The 22554-nt window shown below is 29.7% G+C and overlaps 2 protein-coding genes across 2 annotated transcripts in view; both read right to left on the reverse strand.

Annotated features, from left to right (window-relative positions):
• Nucleotides 1–22554, reverse strand: part of LOC139498255 (solute carrier organic anion transporter family member 5A1-like) — an 85387-nt gene that overhangs the window by 59587 nt on the left and 3246 nt on the right. The window lies entirely within an intron of this gene.
• On the reverse strand, nucleotides 131–8669 carry LOC139497573 (uncharacterized). The gene is made up of 5 exons (XM_071285804.1): nucleotides 8590–8669; nucleotides 3308–3373; nucleotides 1958–2029; nucleotides 1140–1211; nucleotides 131–198 (listed from the first exon to the last, which is right to left on the reverse strand). The coding sequence occupies exons 1-5, from the start codon at nucleotides 8660–8662 to the stop codon at nucleotides 131–133; spliced, it is 351 nt and encodes a 116-aa protein (XP_071141905.1). The 5' UTR covers nucleotides 8663–8669.

Genomic DNA, 22554 nt, shown 5'->3' on the forward strand with positions numbered 1-22554 from the left:
AGTTATCAAAGATACCAGAATAAGCAATACAAAAATCTAAATTTTCCTTTTCTGTGTTCTCCTATCTTTTTTTTTTTTAACATGCACTGTAATAAAAAATACATATTGACACAATATATGTCGATGTGTTCTATTTACCTTTGACGTCATGTTTTAACAGCCTGACTATCCTTGAAATTTCCTTTTCGCCACGAGACTCTATAAGATTAATATGCAAAATGTTAGCCAAATCTGTTGATTAATTATTACTCAATTTAAACATGCTTGTTTATGCCTTTTGTTGAGAAGTAAATTTACATAAACACATTGCATTGCCTTTTTTTGAACAAACTCCTGATATAAAGCCTCTGCTGTTGTTTTTTTTTCTATGGTCGGGTTGTTGTCTCTTTGGCACATTCCCCATTTCCATTCTCAATTTTATCTACATCAACGACTTGTGTATATTCAGTCCTGTCTACTGAAATGTTTAAAATATTTTTATATTGTTCCCATTGTTGTTACCACAATTCCGTCCTCTATTCACAACGACGGGAGACACTTTTGGAGTTGAATGCTGTATTGTTAGTCTTATATTTTCTTACTGTGATATTTCCAGTTTGTTTTACCTCTGAACTTAAATAGCCTTTTGTGTCATTCGATCCTTCGGGAAAGTTCTTTTTATATTTTGGTATCTTTCCCCTCTGTTTTAAACCGTCAACCTTTTCTTTAACTTACATTCGCAACTAAATATTAATATGGTGTCTGATGAATAACACTAACACTACCGATTGTTTACACCGGATGCTAGCATATAATTTCATAAGATATTAGCTTGAAATTATATCAACACGTCGAAGAGCAAATATATTTGTGAAAGTATGGAATGATTAGCTACAAGACTTCTGATACATTTCGGGTTATAATAAAAATTGTTACTATTTCAATTATATACTAATTACCCTGTCAGTGGTGTTCGTTATAACATTTGGTTTTATCATCCACAGCCTAACACTGTTTCTATTTCTAGTGCAAAGACTTCTTGACGTTTGCTCTGATGCAATATTTCAATGTGTTGATCTACTTTTCCTATGTATAAACCTCTCAGGAAAATATATATATATATATATATATATATGTAACGCTTACACAATTATACTGACCTTCTAGGATCCATTTTATATCATTTTTCAACTGTTTGTTCATCTTTACTACATCTTTATACACCGCCATATCTATCAAAAAGACAGTATTTGAATATGACACAAACACAGTTATCCCTTTTAATCTGATACAATTTGTTTTACATAAGTGATTTTTTATCAAGGCATTGCTCTACTTGTTTAGTATCAATCAGGTCGTGAGTAGATTTTAAGTGTTTTTGTTTTGGTATTACAGAGTTTTTGTATGGTTGTTTGTCAAAGAGAGCGAATATACAACCATGGCAAAGGGATCAATTGAAAATCAGGAAGCATCAGACAAACAACTTTAATGTATGACAGTGCTTGTTATAGGAATTTTGTAACTCAAACGCACGTCTTGTGCACACAATTTTAACTCTGGTATTTTTTTATGAGCACGGTATTAACGATCATAAACCGGGTCAAACTCATGTGCTACAAGGGGTAATTAGTACCTAGTCCAAATATGCACTCATTGTGCTGCTCTGTTTTTTTTTTATTAGCGATACACACTCTGAGGCTGACCTTATGAGCCGAATATATCTCTGCCTTTAGTCGGTCGACTTAATGTACTTTTGTTCGCCAGTGTCAGTCTATTCGGAAAGACTCCATGTTTTCCTTTAAATGCCTTGTGTTAAATGTTGTCGTTATGTTGCATACGTTTTGATCGTATGCTCAAATTTTATTTTATTGATCCTTTCTCATTTTCAAAATCTCTTAACTTGGCGCTTTCGACAAGATATTTTAAAGTAAAACAATAAATTAAAACATATACACATAAAAAAATATCATATACTTACTTTTGAGTATAGATTGTGTATCTTTCTTAAGTTGTGTAACGTCTCTGTCTTCATTTTCATGCAGACATATTCCTATCAATTAAAGTAGTTATGATATTTCAATATGAAATCAATCTTCAAGCGTTTATTTTTAATTAAATAAAATGATGGAAATTTTTTTTAGTATTTTGAATGGTTTTTTTTCTAAAGTTGTGTAACGTCTCTGTCTTCATTTTCATGCAGACATATTCCTATCAATTAAAGTAGTTATGATATTTCAATATGAAATCAATTTTAAAGCGTTTATTTTTATTTAAATAAAATGATGGAAATTTTTTTTAGTATTTTGAAGGTTTTTTTTGCTAAAGCTGTGTAACGTCTCTGTCTTCATTTTCATGCAGACATATTCCTATCAATTAAAGTAGTTATGATATTTCAATATGAAATCAATCTTAAAGCGTTTATTTTTATTTAAATAAAATGATGGAATTTTTTTTTAGTATTTTGAAAGTTTTTTTTTCTAAAGTTGTGTAACGTCTCTGTCTTCATTTTCATGCAGACATATTCCTATCAATTAAAGTAGTTATGATATTTCAATATGAAATCAATCTTAAAGCGTTTATTTTTATTTAAATAAAATGACGGAAATTTTTTTTAGTATTTTGAATGGTTTTTTTTTCTATATATATATAATACTTTGTAATCTAATTTAAACAACCTCCGTTAATGTAATTATATTTGTGACAATTTTTTTTAAAGAAGAGCTTTTTGTTTGTCATATGACACCCTAAGTGTAATATATCAACGATTTAAAAAGCAACATTAAACGCAAGCCTTGGATATCAGATGGAAAATATAAAGCTCAAACATATCAAACGAATTGAAAACACTTGTCATATTTCCGACTTGGCATTCAAAATTGTAGGAATAGACCCCAAATCTAATCTAATTACATGTATGTTATGATGGATCAATTAAACGAAAATAAAAACATAAAATAGTAATGTTTTTTTTCTTCTGTCACGTGTTTTAAGATAAAAAATAAAACATCCGTATAGATGTTCAAAAATAAAGATAATCTTTAAAAATTACAATATAGTTATATTTGCAAAGCAGAGGAGTTTCTGCATGTTTCAGGTTGAAATATATTTTAAAAGCGATAATCCTCTTGACATATATTCCTCCTCTCTGATCAGCAGTATATTATTTAATAAAAAAAATATTGACGCAATGTTATTCAAACTTTGATAAAATTCATGATGCTTGAGTTGTACAATATGCATGCTTCATACTGGAATAAACATTTAATTTACTGGGTTTCTCGAAAGATGAACATGAACATACAAAAGGATCCAAAAGCGGTAATTGTACCTTGTAATTCGTGTAAAATATCATCAACTCTAGTCTTCTCCTCTGATTCTCTATATGTTCTCAAACCTGAAATTAAATTTGATATCTAAAAGTGTGTTTTGAATTTAAGTTATCTTCACGTGCCATGGATATGCCATAGCGGAAACGTTTTTAATCAATCCAAATCAGATTCGTTTACTTATGTAACTGTCTAATTTAAAATGTTGTCAATATTTATTTTCCTTTATATTTTTATCTTTTATTGACCTGTTGCACCCATAACAAGATACCTTTTGAAATTATTTTTAATCATTGTTGTTAAATTTGTTAAGCCCTAGCTACAAATGTTCACATCACCTTACATTTTTTTTCATTTTTTTTTACTGTTGTATCTATTACTTCCCAATTGGTATTTTTATTCATCGTCTTGTAACATACAGTACTTGCAACCTTAGGCGTTACTGTTTTAGCGATCTTTTTTTTTTTATTAATCATATAGCAAAGTTTTATGAATTGAAATGAAAAGAAATGTACAAATAAAATCTAAATTAAAATATTATCATTAAAGAATGGTCTTTTTCATTTTTATTGAGGTTATATTATATTTTCAAACGCGGCAAGTTCTAAAACGGTGTCTATATCAGTCGCGATTTTGATTTTATTATATTCAAAAAGTACTCGAGAAAACGAAATGAAGGGATCAGTTATTGAAAATTTTAGTCTATTATTTTCAATATTTTAAATTTTTGTATTCTTATCATCATAAAATTCAGTAAAAAAACTTATCACAATCACGGCCTTTCTATATTCTTGTCACAATCAAAGCCTATAAAAAACAAATTACAAAATATGCTGGGTTTTTTATTAACAAGAAATATAAATAATTTGCAAACAACATTACATTATATTTTACTGATATTCTTTTTTGCCTTATTAAAAAATAACCATTCATAAACTATAAAAAGTACAAAAATCCAAAGGTGGTCATAATATTCTATGAAAATGAAGAATAATTTCATGTTTGTTCAACAAAAACAATACGTTAACTTTAAGCAGATTTATTCTTGAATTATTCACATTTTGTACAAAGTACATATCAAATATATTTATAACAACTCATTACAATTGAAGTTACAATATTTTCAAATATGAGAAGGAATATTTGCATTTTCAAAAGTACATAAATCCAATGGCGGTCAATAATTTCAATAAAATATAGAAATATTTGCATTTTAGGCAACGCCTACAAATATTTAGTATCTTTTTCATTAAAGTAAACATAATTTATGAAGAACAACCAATCCTGATGAACAAAATGTACTGAAATCATATGGCGGTTAATAATTTGTATCAAAATAAAGCAATAACTGCATTCTTATTCCACAAAAAAAAAAGTTTAAGTATTTTAATTCTTATTATATCCTATTCTAATTAAAAGACTTGTCTTGAGATGTTAAAAATAACTGATTTTCAATAAAATAGTTTCATTTTTGATAAAAAAAAAAGAATAATTTGGGTTATTTTAAATAATGTGAATAAAATTTTAGTATGATTTTTCTGACATTCTTTTAGTTCTATTGAAAACTACCTACTCTAAACTATAAAAAGTACAAAAATCCAAAGGCGGTCAATAATTTCAGTAAAATGAAGAAATATTTGCATTTTAGGCAACGCTTACAAAAATTAAATACCTTTTTCCTTAAAGTAAACATATTTTATGAAAAACAACCAATCGTGATGAACAAAAAATACTGAAATCATCTGACTGTTAATAATTTGTATCAAAATAAAGCAATAACTGCATTCTTATTCCACAAAAATAAAAGTTTAAGTATTTTAATTCTTATTATATCCTATTCCTATTAAAAGACTTGTCTTGAGATGTTAAAAATAACTGATTTTATATAAAATAGTATCATTTTTGATAAAAAGAAGAATAATTTTGGTTATTTTAAATAATGCGAATAAAATTTTAGTATGGTTTTTTCTGACATTCTTTTAAATCTATGAAAAACAACTTACTCCTAAACTATAAAAAGTACAAAAATCCAATGGCAGTCAATAATTTCAGTAAAATATAGAAATATTTGCATTTTAGGCAACGCGTATAAAAATTTAGTATCTTTTTCATTAAAGTAAACATACTTTATGAAGAACAACCAATCCTGATAAACAAAACGTACTGAAATCATATGGCAGTTAATAATTTGTATCAAAATAAAGCAATAACTGAATTCTTATTCCACAAAAAAAAAGTTTAAGTATTTTAATTCTTATTATATCCTATTCTAATTAAAAGACTTGTCTTGAGATGTTAAAAATAACTGATTTAAAAAAAATTAGTATCTTTTTTGATAAAAAGAAATATAATTTTGGTAATTTTAAACAATTGAGAACAAAATTTTTGTATGATTTTTCTGACATTCTTTTAATTCTATGAAAAACAACCTAATCTCAACTATAAAAAGCACAATTACCAATGGCGGTCAATAATTTCAGTAAAATATAGAAATATTTGCATTTAGGCAACGCCTATAAAAATTTAGTATCTTTTTCATTAAAGTAACCATACTTTATGAAGAACAACCAATCCTGATAAACAAAAAGTACTGAAATCATATGGCGGTTAATAATTTGTATCAAAATAAAGCAATAACTGCATTCTTATTTCACAAAAAAAAAAGTTTAAGTATTTTAAATCTTATTATATCCTATTCTAATTAAAAGACTTGTTTTGAGATGTTAAAAATAACTGATTTTAAATAAAATAGTATTATTTCTAATAAAATCAAAAATAGTTTTGGTAATTTTAAACAATTGAGAACAAAATTTTACTATGATTTTTCTGACATTCTTTTAATTCTATGAAAAACAACCTACTCTTAACTATAAAAAGTACAAAAATCCAATGGCGGTCAATAATTTCAGTCAAATATAGAAGTATTTGCATTTTAGGCAATGCGTATCACAATTTAGTATCTTTTTCCTTAAAGTAAACATATTTTATGAAAAACAACCAATCCTGATGAACAATTGTACTGAAATCATATGGCGGTTAATAATTTGTATCAAAATAAAGCAATAACTGCATTCTTATTCCACAAAAAAAAAAGTTTAAGTATTTTAATTCTTATTATATCCTATTCTAATTAAAAGACTTGTCTTGAGATGTTAAAAATAACTGATTTAAAAAAAAATACTATCTTTTTTGATAAAAAGAAATATAATTTTGGTAATTTTAAACAATTGAGAACAAAATTTTAGTATGATTTTTCTGACATTCTTTTAATTCTATGAAAAACAACCTAATCTCAACTATAAAAACACAATTACCAAAGGCGGTCAATAATTTCAGTAAAATATAGAAAAATTTGCATTTAGGCAACGCCTATAAAAATTTAGTATCTTTTTCATTAAAGTAAACATATTTTATGAAGAACAACCAATCCTGATAAACAAAAAGTACTGGAATCATATGGCGGTTAATAATTTGTATCAAAATAAAGCAATTACTGCATTCTTATTCAAAAAAAAAAAGTTTAAGTATTTTAATTCTTATTATATCCTATTCTAATTAAAAGACTTGTCTTGAGATGTTAAAAATAACTGATTTTCAATAAAATAGTTTCATTTTTGATAAAAAAAAAGAATAATTTGGATTATTTTAAATAATGTGAATAAAATTTTAGTATGATTTTTCTGACATTCTTTTAGTTCTATTGAAAACTACCTACTCTAAATCCAAAGGCGGTCAATAATTTCAGTAAAATGAAGAAATATTTGCATTTTAGGCAACGCTTACAAAAATTAAATACCTTTTTCCTTAAAGTAAACATATTTTATGAAAAACAACCAATCGTGATGAACAAAAAATACTGAAATCATCTGACTGTTAATAATTTGTATCAAAATAAAGCAATAACTGCATTCTTATTCCACAAAAATAAAAGTTTAAGTATTTTAATTCTTATTATATCCTATTCTAATTAAAAGACTTGTCTTGAGATGTTAAAATTAACTGATTTCAAATAAAATAGTAGCGTAATGGAGGCAAATGAGGCAAATGCCTCACTTTTGAAACGACGACCAAACTTTAGAAGTGTCATTTTTTTTAATTATGTATTTTACATTATCAATATGCGAGTTTCGAGTTTCCAATTATCTACCGGCACACTACATACAGTGTGTCCACTCTGCAGCAGCGATTGCAGCTTTTACCATAGCGGTGACGGTAAAAAAATAAGTGTTTCGAATACAAATAAAAATAAAAATATTGAAACAAATCTTAATGTCGTTACAAAACTGATTGAAGACGGGTTCTTCAAAGAGAAAAAAAGATGAAAAAGGTAACTCATGATTCTTATCACCCCCTTTATGTATGCTGACTTATTACTTTCCTTGGTTTATTTTTGAATCGATAACGCTATAGCTACCAATGTTTACAATATCAACTCACTGAATAACAAATGCTAATCGGTAAAATAAACAAAAATATTCATAATTAATTTAAACAAATCATGAAGCGCCTTTTCTATGGAAGTCTTTGGTGTATAAGGCAATTCATGATTTTTATTTATCTTTAATAAAAAAGTATGAAATATATTTTTGGTATTGTTTGAAAATATTTATAAAATGTTCTCGTCTTCTAGAAGCTTATAACTTGCTACTGGACATAAATATATATTCATGTATATACATAAGAACGTATGTTGAAGCTTTTCGATAGTACAGGTCACACACAGGAAAATTGGAAAGTTGTTTGACCAACAGAGATTATTTTAATATTTACTTATAGGCTAGCTAATAAAAATAACGCATTTCTGTTATATTTTTTTGTTTTTTTTATTACAAATAGTAATGCTGAAATAAGCTAGCTTCTCCTGTTTCAGGAACCCGAACCCCCCATAAAAAAGGCTAAAAAAAAATTGACTCGCTCCGCTCGGCGATTTGCCTCACTTTAAATGAACATGCGCTACGGCCTTGTAATCGATCCGTGCATAAATTTAATTTACTCATCGATCGATGACCGTTGTCACGGTAACTCTCACATAGGTTATTTGACTTATCTGACGGATCCTATGGGTCACCGATCACTCATCGATCATTCAAACATCCGTCACCGATCATTCACCAATCAGTCAAGTTAACGTCAAACAGTAACGCCTAAGGTTGCAAGTACTGTACCATAATAAAAACTGTAATCCAAACAATTTCGTGAAATTTAAACAAAAAATAAAATTACCAAGTGACGTTGCTCAACTATGTGCATTCTTATTACATGATAACACATATAATTATCCTACCTTCTCTGTCTTTTGATTCCAAGGAAAATGTTACGACGAACAGAAGTGACAACACGATAAGCATCTTGAACATATTGAGAAAACGAGACAATGAAATTGTTGTATTCAAATAAAGAAAAATATCATTTGATATAAAATGATTTTGTTGCATGTTAACTTTTTTCAAAACGTATTAAATTTCACAGGTATCCAGATGGTGCATTTTTTTTACATTTACTCAGCAGAAAAAAAATTCTATTATTTGAAAGTTTTGATTGCAGAAATAAAGCATTACAAATAATTTTTCATGATTTTTAAATAATATAAAAATTAAGGAATAAAAGTACAAATTGTCGGAAGCATTAAAGTTTCATTAATAATTTTGCACACTCGACTTCGTTCATATCTTTTAAGCACAATAGTCAACACTTCTGTGTTGTAATGAAGTATAATTAACTGTTTATAAAACTTCCAAAAATTAAAAATAGAAAACTGTTTTGATAAGCGAATACTCATTATCGCCCTTCTTTAAAACTATATTGGAGTGGCTTTCATGTCGTTGACAAACCTCTGAATACCATATAATGTTGACAAGGACGAGAAAAAAAAAAACCAGAAAAAAACTTCATAAGAAAACCTCATAATAGTAGAGACTAAATATAAATATACAACACAAAAATGCAATGTAGACAATTCTAACATGACGTCCTCCAAACGCTTTGAGTACACATCCGTGGTAAAATATGAATATATTATATTGATCGAGCTGTTCCGATCGTACTCATATGCTAATTTATGAATGAGCTTCGCGACGTCATAGAACAATGACGTAAAAATATAAGCATTATACGTGAAAATACACGCTTGTGAAACCAAAATCTTCACAACAAGGAAACGTAAACACGCGATGCTTAAATTTGTTATAAGCCATATTTTTTTAATACATTTAAGACATACAAGTACATTATCATTTAAATTCAGCAAAAACTATCTGAATACGTTATTGTAAATAGTTTAAGCATGTCACTAACTCAGTTTGCTCCGTTCTTTTACCGCCAATTTTATAGTGTGTTTATTTATTTGAACGGTTTTTTCAAAATTTTCCTATTAATTCTGCTCATATGAGTATACACATAAATCATCCAGAAAAACGAAGTAATGTTAATCAAGAGAACAGGATAGGATTTTGATAATAAGATTATTGGTGTATTGGAAATTAGAATAAATGTCTTTTTCCAAATTTTCATTTTTTTTTTAATTCCTATCAAAACAATAAACAAGCCAGTGTAAGGAGTTTGTAACTTCAATTCCAAGTTTTATTCAAAACACTTTGTTTCTTGGGACGATGTGGTCATTTTTAAATTGATAATTGTGAAAAATTAGAATAAAAACTTACCAAAAAGACTACACTGGTTTTATCTACATCTAACCCATAATCAAAACAATTTACATGATAATGTAAAATTTTAAATTAAAAGCGTTAACCTGATTATCATTAAACATTGAAAAGTCTAAAGTTTTGATATAACTACTAAATAAGGATGATTGTGGTTACATATTTTGGAGAACATCTTTAATAGTTTGCAAGAATCCCCAACTGAATGAGACCATTGGTTGAATATACAATGAATTTTAGAAAGAATGGCGGTAAGTCGAAGATCTTGATGTCCAGGTATTTTTTTTTTAAAGTATAATTAGCGAATATTAAGATGGGAGATCTTTATTGTTCTCTTTTATATTAATAACAAAATAAAAATTTTCAGATTTTAAAAAATCTCCTCTTTTCGAAACAGATAAAGGGTTTATATGACATATCTAATAAACATACATAGTGCATTTGTAATAGTTTTTTTTATGTAGTTTTTGAAAAAAAATCCACGTACCAATATTTTTTTTTGTGAAATTTCTGGAGAGAATCATTACCGCCAAATTATAATGGCTTATATGTTTTATATGGTACACGGGAGATAATCAAATATGAATCCTGATTGATCGTCTATTAATAATAATAATTGAAATGCATTATATCTAGGAAACAAACGTTAAATTAATGGTTAAGTATGAATCAAATATTATTATATCGGACGTTCGATCGTCCGAAATATTCAAATAGTTTTCCTTTCCATCTAGAAATCCAACCACAAAGCACCTACTGGTTAGGAAAGATATGTTAGGGATTAAGCACTACAAAGCTAACATGGCTAATGAATGAACTTTTTTATAAAAACACGTAATTTTCTACTTTCTGCAGCTTTAAACACCTACATGTATGTGACCCATATTTATTAGATATATTTTCATAAAAGCATGACTTAAACTTTATTTATAGAAAAATATCGAAGGAATTTTATCGACTTTAACTATGTTTTATTTATATTCTTTAGAAATTAAGACTTCTTTAAATTTCATGTGTTAAACTTGGTTGTCAATGATGAGAATTTACGTTATTTAAGAATTGTACTGAGATCTAAATAATTTCAAAAAAAGCAATCGGTATGATCGCTGGTTCTCATGAAGGGTTATCAGATCAAGGGCCACATATTTTGACCCGTTGTGTTACTCCTGAAAATCGATTATTAATATCACGTGATGAGCGATACGCAATATATGAATGATAATAAGCTCATATTTAACAATAGGCATTCAAACGTAGAACAAACAAAAGTTCAAATATAATTTACTCATAGAAAAGTGAAAAAATGCATGTACATGTAGCATTTAAATGCAGAAAACAAATATTTGTAAGTCGCTTTCTCCGAAAATATAGGTAGTATTCAATTTCAAAAAGCAATCCTTCTTTCGCTATGGAAACATAAGAAATAAAATCGATTTAAAAGTAAATTTACATGGATCTTTTAATTTGTTTTTCATATATATATATATTTATAACGTTTTGGCTTCATCAATTCAAAATGGAAGCCTTTTGAAAGTATGTTATAAGTCCGCTTCGAAGTATCAATTAAAGTTCTAAATTATCCTTTTAGATTCGAAATCATTCTTATTTCCTATGCTCTTTGGTAATTTTAAACTGGGTAGGCATTATAGTTGTCAACATTTTAAACCTAGCATATGCTATATTCCAAGGTCTTTAGTTTAGTTAGTCATTCCATGAAAAAATCCAATCAGTTCTTGCTATTCCTGATAAACACTTGAGCGCATGTAAGTTCGGAAAAGCATAAAACAGTTATTTCAGATCTGAAAAACAGACAACATATTTTCGCCTGTTTAATCTCCATACATCGATTTGGTTTATAACTATCAAAAATGAGAGCTATGAGTAGACAGTATTTTTTTTAATATATGTACTACTTTCTTTTATGTCCTTTCTTACCGTTAATGTTTCCATATTTTCCGCTTTATTGTTATCAACAATTCAATATTTATATAAAAATAAGAACATGTGGTATATAAAGGCAACAGTAGTATACTGCTGTTCAAAACTCATCAATCGATTGAGAGAAAACAAATCCGGTTTACAAACTAAAACCGAGGGCTACATATCAACCATAAAAGGAAAACAACGAAAACACTAGAGTGCAACAAAAAAACAAACGACAACGCAACATACATAGAAACGAACTTTTAGATAGCAACTGCTATTTTCCTCACTTGGTTCAGGACATTTTATGAAGACATAGTGGGTTGAACCTGGTTTTGTGGCTAGCCACACCTCGAGCTACATTGCAATGTTAAACGTATCGCTTAAATGACAACATTCCATGACAGGAATACAGTACAAATGAATGCAAGAACATTTAGGACAGAGAAATACATAAATAAGTATTTCGACAAGTTAACCACAGAGTATGAATGACAATGTGTTATGTGTCTCGTGACATAGATGATTGCATGATACGGAAGCTTAATTAACGTATTGGCTGTTGTGTTAATTAAGAACGACACAAACCGTGCACATAAACTCTTTTAAGTTAATGTGAAGGAATTTACAGAGAAATGACGACACACTTCTGTGCTCAAAGCTTAGTTCCAAGTCGTATGGAATTATTGAGATGTCAATTATCTGAGGTAAAAAAAATACCAGAAGGATGTAGAAAAATCCTTAAATTAGACCATTAATTTTCTCGTTTTAATTTTTTGACATTTTTCATTTCGTGGCCTATTATTGCTGAATCTGCGGAATTAACTTTGCTCATTGTCGAAGGCCGTATGGTGAACTATAGTTTTTAATTTCTGTGTCATTTGGTGTATTGGGTAGAGTTGTCTCACTGGCAATCATATCATATCTTCCTTCATATATTGACAAGCCCAAAATAAAAGAACAACACGACTTCATCAGCACATGCTCTCATATCTGAGTAAAAGGTTAGATATGGCAAGTTGCAAGGCTTTAAATTTAGAAATAAATTCAAGATTTGATTTTTAGTTGAAATTTATTACTAAAAACGTAAGGGTAATTCACTTTGATATCTACCGACTCTCTTCTACTTTTACATCGCTTATAAAGGTCAATGTTTACTGAGTCCAAAAAGGCATAGCATATCGGTGCAAGAAAATTACATTTAAAAAAGAAGTAAAACTGTTTTCATCTGCGAAATGTTCCTGAAAAATATATATACCTAGACACGTATCTGACAGTAATTCTGACGTTGTTTTTAACGTAAATCGTTTTTCTACAGATTGCTGATACAACGTGGTAGTATATACTAAAATAAAATTTTGAAGCTCGTCTGGCGTTCGAAATTATTACCATCGTTTCTCTGATAACTAATACGTCTTCAACATCGAAACGTTTAAATTGTAGTGCAAGATTACAGGTCACAACCACCTACAAATAATCTTTTTATGGAACGCCTGTGATAATAGTTTTGTCCGCATTTGATAGTAGAATGATATTATGACGCAAGGTGTGTTGGTACGTCAGTTTATATCTACGTCTGTTTATTCGTTGGTGTGTCAGTTTGAAGTTTTGGCTTAAGCATTATGTTGTATTTATAGAAAGTTGATACGTAGTACAATTTTTTTGTTATGATGTGAATTTTGTAAATAGTGCTAAAACACGATTATCACCCCTATTTTATGATTCACTGAAAATGTGAACTTCATAAAACACATGTTAGATGTTTCGTGAAAAGAATTAATTATGACGTTGAAGTCATATCATTTTAGAATTTTCTATATATGAGTAAGATTTGATCTACTCCGTATAAATGCAAAATTAAGAGATTGACCACATTTTCAAATTTCGCCGACGAAAACAATATAGTGCAAGTGGGGGTATGTCGACATATGGAAACACATGCTTATATTTAACTAATGCTTTATAAACCTTAAATATTGAGATTTCATTTTTACTGTGTAGGGAAAATTTCTAGTCGTTTTTAAAATTCTGCTCAATAGAAACTGATTCATTCTTATACTTACTTTATAACATTATATAAAAAAGAGAAATCCCGAAAATACTGAAATCTGAGGAAAATTCAAAATGAAAAGTCTCTAATCAAATTACAAATTCAAAAGCTCAATCACATCAAACGAATGTCATATTCCTGACATGGACAGACATTTTCTCATGTAGAAAATTGTGGATTAAACTTGGTTTTATAGCTAGCTTAAACCTCTCACCTGTATGACAGTCGCATAAAATTCCATTATATATTTACAACGATATATGAACAAAACAAACAGATATGAATAATACTGTTGATTTTACAGAAAAATAAGATTGTGCCACAAAAAAATGCTATTAAACAAACGAAAAATAATAGAATCATTTGTACCCGAACTGTATAACACGAAATTACCATTTTAGCTATTGTTATCAAAATGAACTACTTGAAAGCATTGTTACAACAAAGAACAGGAAAAAGGAAAATATTCTTACGGAAAAATAGTATCTTTATTCAGAAAACTAGTATAAAAAACAGGCTTAGGGTGATTAGTTTTTTTAACTTTAGGAAAAATGATTGCATCCAAATTAAAAACAGCGTACAGATTTTGAAATGTTCATTGATTTCTGCTATGGTTTGATTCCAATTGCATCAATGGGTTTTTGGTAGACGAACTGGCATATTTAATAACTGACATGATACCCTTCTGTTAATTAGTCGATTATTTCCTCATTGCAATCATTTTTGCTCAAGGGGTGTTAAAACTTACAAAAGAGGGGCGAAAGATACCAGAAGGACAGTCAAACTCATAGATCGAAAATAAACTGACAATGCCATGGATAGAAAGGAAAAAGACAAACAGACAAAAATAGGATACAAGACACAGCATGAAAAAATAAAGACTAAGCAACACAAATCCCACCAAAAACTAATGGTGATCTAAGTGCTCCACATGTGATGAAAAGTGAAAAATCGCGAATTATCCCTTTAACATGTAGGTGGAAAACGAATGAAATATTTCATTGTTTGAACTCATCTTAAGGTTATAACGTCTTAATCTTCCCAATTAAGCATTTGCAGGTGCAATACTGATATCGGTAACAGGATAGACAAAAAGGTAACAGGATAGACTTTTATATAGTGATATATCAGAAACGTACGTTCCTGTTACCAACGAAATAAAGAGAAAAATAAATTAACTTATGAGGGATTTACTTGATGTTAGGTTTATTTGAAAGGGTGAAAAAAGGCCGAACAATATAAATTGCTATCTTAGACTTGCATTACTGGTGGTAATTTTTACAACCTTTGAAAACCAATTTTTAGAGCCATTTTTCAGTACAACTTAGAAAATTGGCAAATAATCTATTATTTTACAGAATGAATATATATAGAAGTTTATTCTCTTGAAAACCATCTAATTGGTAACGTAAAACAAGCTTAACATTTTATCTAAATTCTTTTCTTAATAACCCAAAATTTCTTTTGAAAATGGTAACAGGATAGACAAAATATTGTACCACCGATCAAAAAATGTTTCAAGATATTCTTGTATGACATCATTAAGATTGCATCTTTTAATATGTTGTTCTTAAAGTACTGTTTGTTTTGATTTGCTTATGTAGAGGGTTGTTTGAATAAGTAACTTTTAATAAATTTTTCAATTTCAAAATTCGACATTTTTTGAAAATGACCCATAATACATCAGCCGCCATTTTGAAAATCCCGGAAAATTCCCTTTTTTAAATCGATGTTTGACCGATTTTGCCCTGAAATTAAACTGTTTTAAGTAGTATTCTTCGCCAGATGTATGTTTGAATATACTTAAACGATTTGCAAAGTTTGTTTTTTATTTACGGAATTTCTTTATTTGTTGTACAAGTAGACATGAGTATCGATAATTTAGCGTTGAGTCAACGGAGAAAATGACGAGAAAAAGTGCATGTTTTACGATTCAGATTTGACCGAATTTAATCAAAAAATAAACTGTTAGGACCAACATTGTTTGATAGAAATATGTTTGAATATCAAGGATTGATTTGCAAAAGTAAGAACAGGGGCGGATGCAGGAATTTTCGAAAGGGGGGTGCTAACCCAGGGCACCCAGGGCAAAGGGGGGGTGCAAAACATATGTCCCGATACAAATGCATTGATCGACAAAAATAAAGGGGGGGTGCGCACCCCCGGAACCCCCCCCCCCCCCTGGATCCGCCACTGAAGAAAACGGGTGAGGTTTATGGGAAAATTAAACTTTATTGAAGCATATATGCATTTTATATGGGGAAATATAATACAAAATGGCGGCTAATATACGTCACAAAAGTCACGTGATGTCTAAATTAGTTGGATATAGTTTGTTTAATAATTTGTATAATGATACAACCGTAAAATGTATGGGGTGGCCTGATTATAACCTAGATTGGCCGTGGCCGCGTGACAACAGAAAAAAAAGAGTTGAAAATAAGACACTAAGGCTGTACTAGAATATCAACATGCACTTAATTGCATATAAACCCCTGTATATAATATTCGTGATAAAAGTGAGTATTCGTTTTGACCAGTTTTATGATATCTTTATCTTTTCTAAAATAGTATATCGGCAATGAAATCGTCGATGTCACATTTTCTGAAATGGAAAAAACAGAGAAATGCAATCCATTAAAAAGGTGACAACGGATTATCGTCAGCACGGAAAGGAAAATTTACATTAGGAAAGTTAAAGTCACGTTTATCATACATATTGACCTGAAGATTACAATATAAAGCAAATAGTTTGTATAAGTCTGTATTTTTTTTTACTTACTTATTTTTAGTTCAACATGACTGCATCAACGTTTAAATCTTTTCAGGATTTTAAAACACACATACATTTCTGCAAGTCCGTGATTACCCTATAAAATAAAATGTGAAATACCAATGGCGGATCCAGAACTTTTCATTAAAGGGGGGCGACTGTCCTTAGACGGGGGCGTATGTTTAGTCCTCTATCATGTCCATACTCGCTATCTAATGTAAATATAGATCTTTGATTGCGTTACCCTCATATGAGAGCGTTAGTAGATTTGAATATTTATTAGATTGCCATACTCTCTTTCTCGATGGATAGTCTCGAATGCAATCATATCACTGGACCGGATCAATGATTTTTGAAAAGGGGCGTAATGGCATAAAGCAGTAGGTACGTTCTCTTCGCCCCATAAATCCGCCACTGTACCACATCTTCCTAAATTTTTTAGTACATACCAATCGTGATATACACGACTTAAAATATCGTTTTTTAATGAAATTTAACAATTCTAATCTAATCGTAATTATAAATTTGGTTATAAAGATAAAATTAAAAGTACTATTCGTAGTAATACAATCGCGTTAAAGGGCAATTTTAAAATAAAGATCCCTGTTGAATCGCTCGATGATTTTAAGATACATAAGTACATGGGTCATTATCAAAAAAACATGCAAAACCATGTCATTAGGTGTGTTTAAGTCAAAAGACATGAAAATATATCAAAATGTATCAAAATAACACTTGCATATGTTAGATATGAATGTTTTGTGATACACTATATACAGTTTACAGTATGAAATGTTATAAAAACACCTTTAATGTTTTCTTAAACCCTGAAATAGGACTATTATTCATATCATTTGTTTTTAGGATTTATCATTTTTATTGCATTTTGATACATACAAACATGCTTTAATGATTTGGGAGGTGCATGTTGGTTTTATAATAAAAAATTTCACCAAAAGGAAAAGTCTCATTTTTAAAATCAATGGTGTAACCAAAGACAAATTGGTAGAGTAAGAGTTATCTTTCTCAAGATTTCAGCATCTGCAATAGTTTCTCCCTTAGCAATTATACCTGTAAGCATGTTATGCAAAAGAAAACAAACATTTATGTTGAAAAGTAAGTAAAAGCTATATCATAAATGAAAATAGTGTCACGCATGATTAGGACAGCCAACTTATTTACGACAATGTATTCTGAAATTTATGTTTGAATAGAATGGACAGCTATATGATTAATGTCAATAAGTCGTAATGTCAACCTAAACAACAAATTGAAACAGTTGTTTGATGTTAAACAATAATATTTAGTACCTAAATGTATGTTTTCAATTGGTAACACCATTGACACGATTCTATCAAAGGATGACCTAAAACTGTTAGAATTGAAGGAACTCTTCATTTTTCCCATTGCATATTTCTGAATATCGATGCTACCATACTATAGAATAGAGGGAAACCTTTAAATGATTTAAACATTTAAACAATGACATCATTTTTCAAAATATTACCTTGTCGAAATTTGCACTTTTTTTTATAATGACCCACATACGTCACATAGTCAAAGGTAAGAAAAGTTGATAGTAAATTTACTCAGGTATAGTACATTATACATTATACGTCATGTGTTAAAACAGTTATTGGCCAATCAAATCGGTATATTAGATTTAATCTGCACGCTCGTGTGACCCTTTAACCCGAACTCCTACGTCGTTCGGGTTAATCAGGTTCACCCAAGCTGTGCAGATTAAATCCAATATACCGACTTGCTTTGTCAATAACTATAACATATTTTTCAACTATTTTGTTCTCTACGAAATCACGATATTTCTATCGTCACCGATTGTGAAAATATATATATATTTGATAGTAAACAACCCTATTCTGTCTCTGAATGTAAAAACTGATATAAAGACCATTATTCGGACGTAAGAGAATGTCGTGCTTCAAGTGAGACGCGAATTTTAAAGACAAAAAAAAAACCACGAACATGTGGTAATGAACGTGATTTGGGGTATTGAATTTCATAGCTATATAATGGAAATCGTATTTATTGAATGAAGGTATGATATTTGATAATTATTTTTTTTGATATATATATATATATTATAGAGAGATTTTCTTTAAATGTTCTTCAAAGTTTGAAGTATAATATAATCATAGTTTAGTTTCACTTGTCCAGATAAATGACCATTATAAAATTTTATTGACCATGTACAAATTTAGCCAGTGGGGTTTATGATGTGAATAAACACTTCATTCAGATAACTGAATGACCATGTTACATAAACACCATGACACATGTTACTTTTAAGTGTATTGGGGGAGTTAAGACTTTTAATAAGGGTAATGCATCGGTCACTTCAAAGTTGCAAAAGTTAAGTACCGACATTTATGACTTTATTTGAATAATGGGATAATTTCTCCGGGACTATATAAACAAGTTTGTTCAGTTGGAATACTATCTGTAAATTCCAGCTGAACAGAACTTTGTGTTTTTATTTAAAGGTTAGTAAACTTTACACATTTTTGGTAACGACTTAATCAATTTAATTGAGAAAGAATCTGTGGTTAAAAGTAAATTTTTAAACTGTAATCCGAAAATAGAAACAATGTACTCGTTTAACTTTATCAATTTAACGGAAAACTTAAATAATTCAATGTCATTTATTTATTTACAACTTTATTGTATTTGTTAATTATCACTATTTTTAATTTGTATTTTAATTTGATGTTTTGTATTGTATTATAATAATTAAAAAAAGATCTGTTAATTCCAGCTGAACAGGATTTGTGTTTTTATTTAAAGGTACTATTTCTGAAACCCTTGTGGTATGATCCAGTCCTAAACACGAACAGCATAAAAAGTACTGGTTATCCGACTATCACAAAAAGCTTCATCCAACCTCTAGCTACACCAAGTCGAGTTATAGTCAAACCCCAAAAACAACACCAAAACCAACTATAAAATATATTCGTCTTACTTTGTAGGAGTAGATGACATTTTTGAATGGTTGTTAATAAAACATCGCTAAATCTGTCTTAAAATATGAATAGAACTAAAAGGATATGGGGTATCCATCTATGACACACACAGCGGAAACAAACGAAGAGAAATGGAACAGCGCCTTTTTGCTGTTCTTCATCTCAAAGTCACAATGAGGCTTTCAACATGGAGCAATGGTGTACTAAGTGCATACTTTGATAAAAACTATCTGAGTATTTTTTTACTAAAGAAAAAGGGTACCCGATTTAAAGGTAACCGCGGAACTTTTGTCAGTGTACGGAGAAACGTTATGGTATTCTTTTGCTCTTGATAGATGAAGGTCTGGACAGGGTTAACAGAACAGTGAAGAATTGGCTAATAGTGCAGAATAAGGGGAAACATATCAAAATAGATTAAAAAAGGGGTGCTTAGATATATAATGAGTATAAAAACATGGGCTAAATATATATATAAAGAAGAGAAAACAATGGGCCAAAAAAATAAAGAATATAGAGATATAAAGGACCCCCATCAGCACCCTTATATATGAATACTGGTACCACAACAGGAAGAGACTGTCAGCAAGTAAGTAAGTAAGTAAGTAATTTTTATTGGTTTTAAATCCAAAATTACATGATTGATAATAAGACAATACACATTGGTTATACACAAACATGACAAACATGCAGACATATCACTTCACAAATATCATAGGGACATGCCAGCAAGTGAGATTGAATTCCTGTATTATTTTTTTCTTCATGCGACCGATACATGCAGGAATTGAAACCTCTGAATCAACTTTTAAGCCCAATATACTGCTTTGACGTCTGATCGGCTTTTCTGCGACTACATGAGCCAAACTCCCCATTTGCTCCCCTCCCCAATCTCCAGTCCTCAATAGAGGCTATCAGATGTCAGGACAATCTATGACAATTAAGATGTATATGTTTGTGTAAACTGATTAATTGTATCTCAAGTCTATTTTAGTCGATATAATTTCTCATTTAAGCATTTTCTATCTGATTTTTTTTTTTATTTTACACTGTTGTGTATGTAACTTAAGATACACTTTACACAGATCTCCTTGAATCTTCTTTGTATTCATTCAGACAAAAATATTTAAGGTACAATATCAGAAATTTATCGTTTGTGCAACACTCCTCAGTCCCCGTCCTTCCTTTCAGAAATTTTGGCCAAGTATTTAATTTTAAAGAAAAACTGTGAACAGAGGTATACAAAAAATGTGGACATTTTTTCTTAAAATAGAACGTTCTTTAGTTTCCTTCGATATTATTCAACATGAACCTTCTCAAACAATGGACTGATAACATTTATACAAAACAATACATATTAAGGAAATTGACTGAAGTGGATTTCCTATCTTCACAAATACAATATATGACTTTTGCGTTGATTTAACAATAAATCATAAGCATTTGTAATCAATTCACAAATATCATAGGGACTTCTACGAAAAAATACTTCAAATCGACAAGCCAGATGTAATACTAGTACTAGTAGTAAAATACTCTTGTTTGATTTTCAATTCTTAATGTCTGTTTTCCTGAGAAATTTTATAAAAGATAGATGTCAAATGAATAACACCATATAGGGTAAGAACGTTAAGAATTTTTCACAAGAGCATGTCACATACAACTTTTCATTAAAGTGGGGTATGTGTTTCTGTGTGGATCGAACGAACCTATAAGGGGATATCTAATTTGCCGATTAAAGTTGCTATCGGTCGTATTTATAGACTGAAATCTGTATAGGAATCTCTGGTATTTCTAAACCGAAAGCCATTTAAGTATTTACAACTACAGTATACAGTAAAGGCTCTGTTCTAAATATCAAATAAAACATCGGGCCACATATACTTATATATTGGACGAGTTTTTAGTTCTTTTCGAACGCAGTGGGGATTCGCTGTAGGTTAGAAGCAATTCTTTACTTGTAAATGGTTATGTGATAAATGATATACATCAATGACAGGGGTAGTTATTAAACCGTCATGAAGCTCCCACAGGGTACCCCCTCAGGTCGCATGGTCGCTTTTGAATTCGTCCAGAGGTCGTTTTTAAGGGAAATGTACAGGTCGCAGGTCGTTTTTCCCAACACAGAGGACGGAAGTCGGTAAGAGGTCGTTTAATTCCAAATTTTACAGGTCGCAGGTCGTTTTTAGAAGGTCCTCGAGTCGGAAGTCGCCTCTAAAAAGGCCAGAGGTCGCAGGTGGTTTTTGACCCTGCTGGAGCCTCCGTCATTATAATTTATTATTTCGTATTGCAATATTTCATAGCAGACTATAACATGAAACTTCTTTCGAGGAAAAAATAAAGAAAAATACAATATAAGATAGAAACTGTCAGAAGCAAAAAAAAAATAAAAATAGGAAATAAACTTATCAAAGATACTACCTTCATTTTGTACAACAGACGCGCTTTTCGACTATAAAACACAGTAATCAATGGCGCTTCACTTAAAAGCTAAAAAGGCCAAATAAAGTCAGAAATTGAAAATTTCGAAAGGTTTTGCCATATACATTTTTAAAAGATGATCTATTCCTGAGTAGAAAATACTTCATGGCAACGCTGAAGTACTGACAACTGGATGGTGATAACCTTGGAGATAAACTTCCACGATCGACCCAGTGATTGTAAATAAACTCCTCTAGGTATCAGGATTGAATTTTTTTACGCCAAACGTACGAAAGCCCAATAGCGCATTTTAGCATTTCTCGTTTCTAAGTTGACTTTTCTCAGGCTTTTTGCGTTGACGCTATAAAACATTTCAACTTTCTGCAGCCCTTTTCACAAAAAATCTTAAGTGTAAAATAAATCTTACGATAAAAATATTTAGTTG

Source organism: Mytilus edulis, chromosome 12 (genome assembly GCF_963676685.1).
Source record: "Mytilus edulis chromosome 12, xbMytEdul2.2, whole genome shotgun sequence".
Lineage (NCBI taxonomy): Eukaryota > Metazoa > Mollusca > Bivalvia > Mytilida > Mytilidae > Mytilus > Mytilus edulis.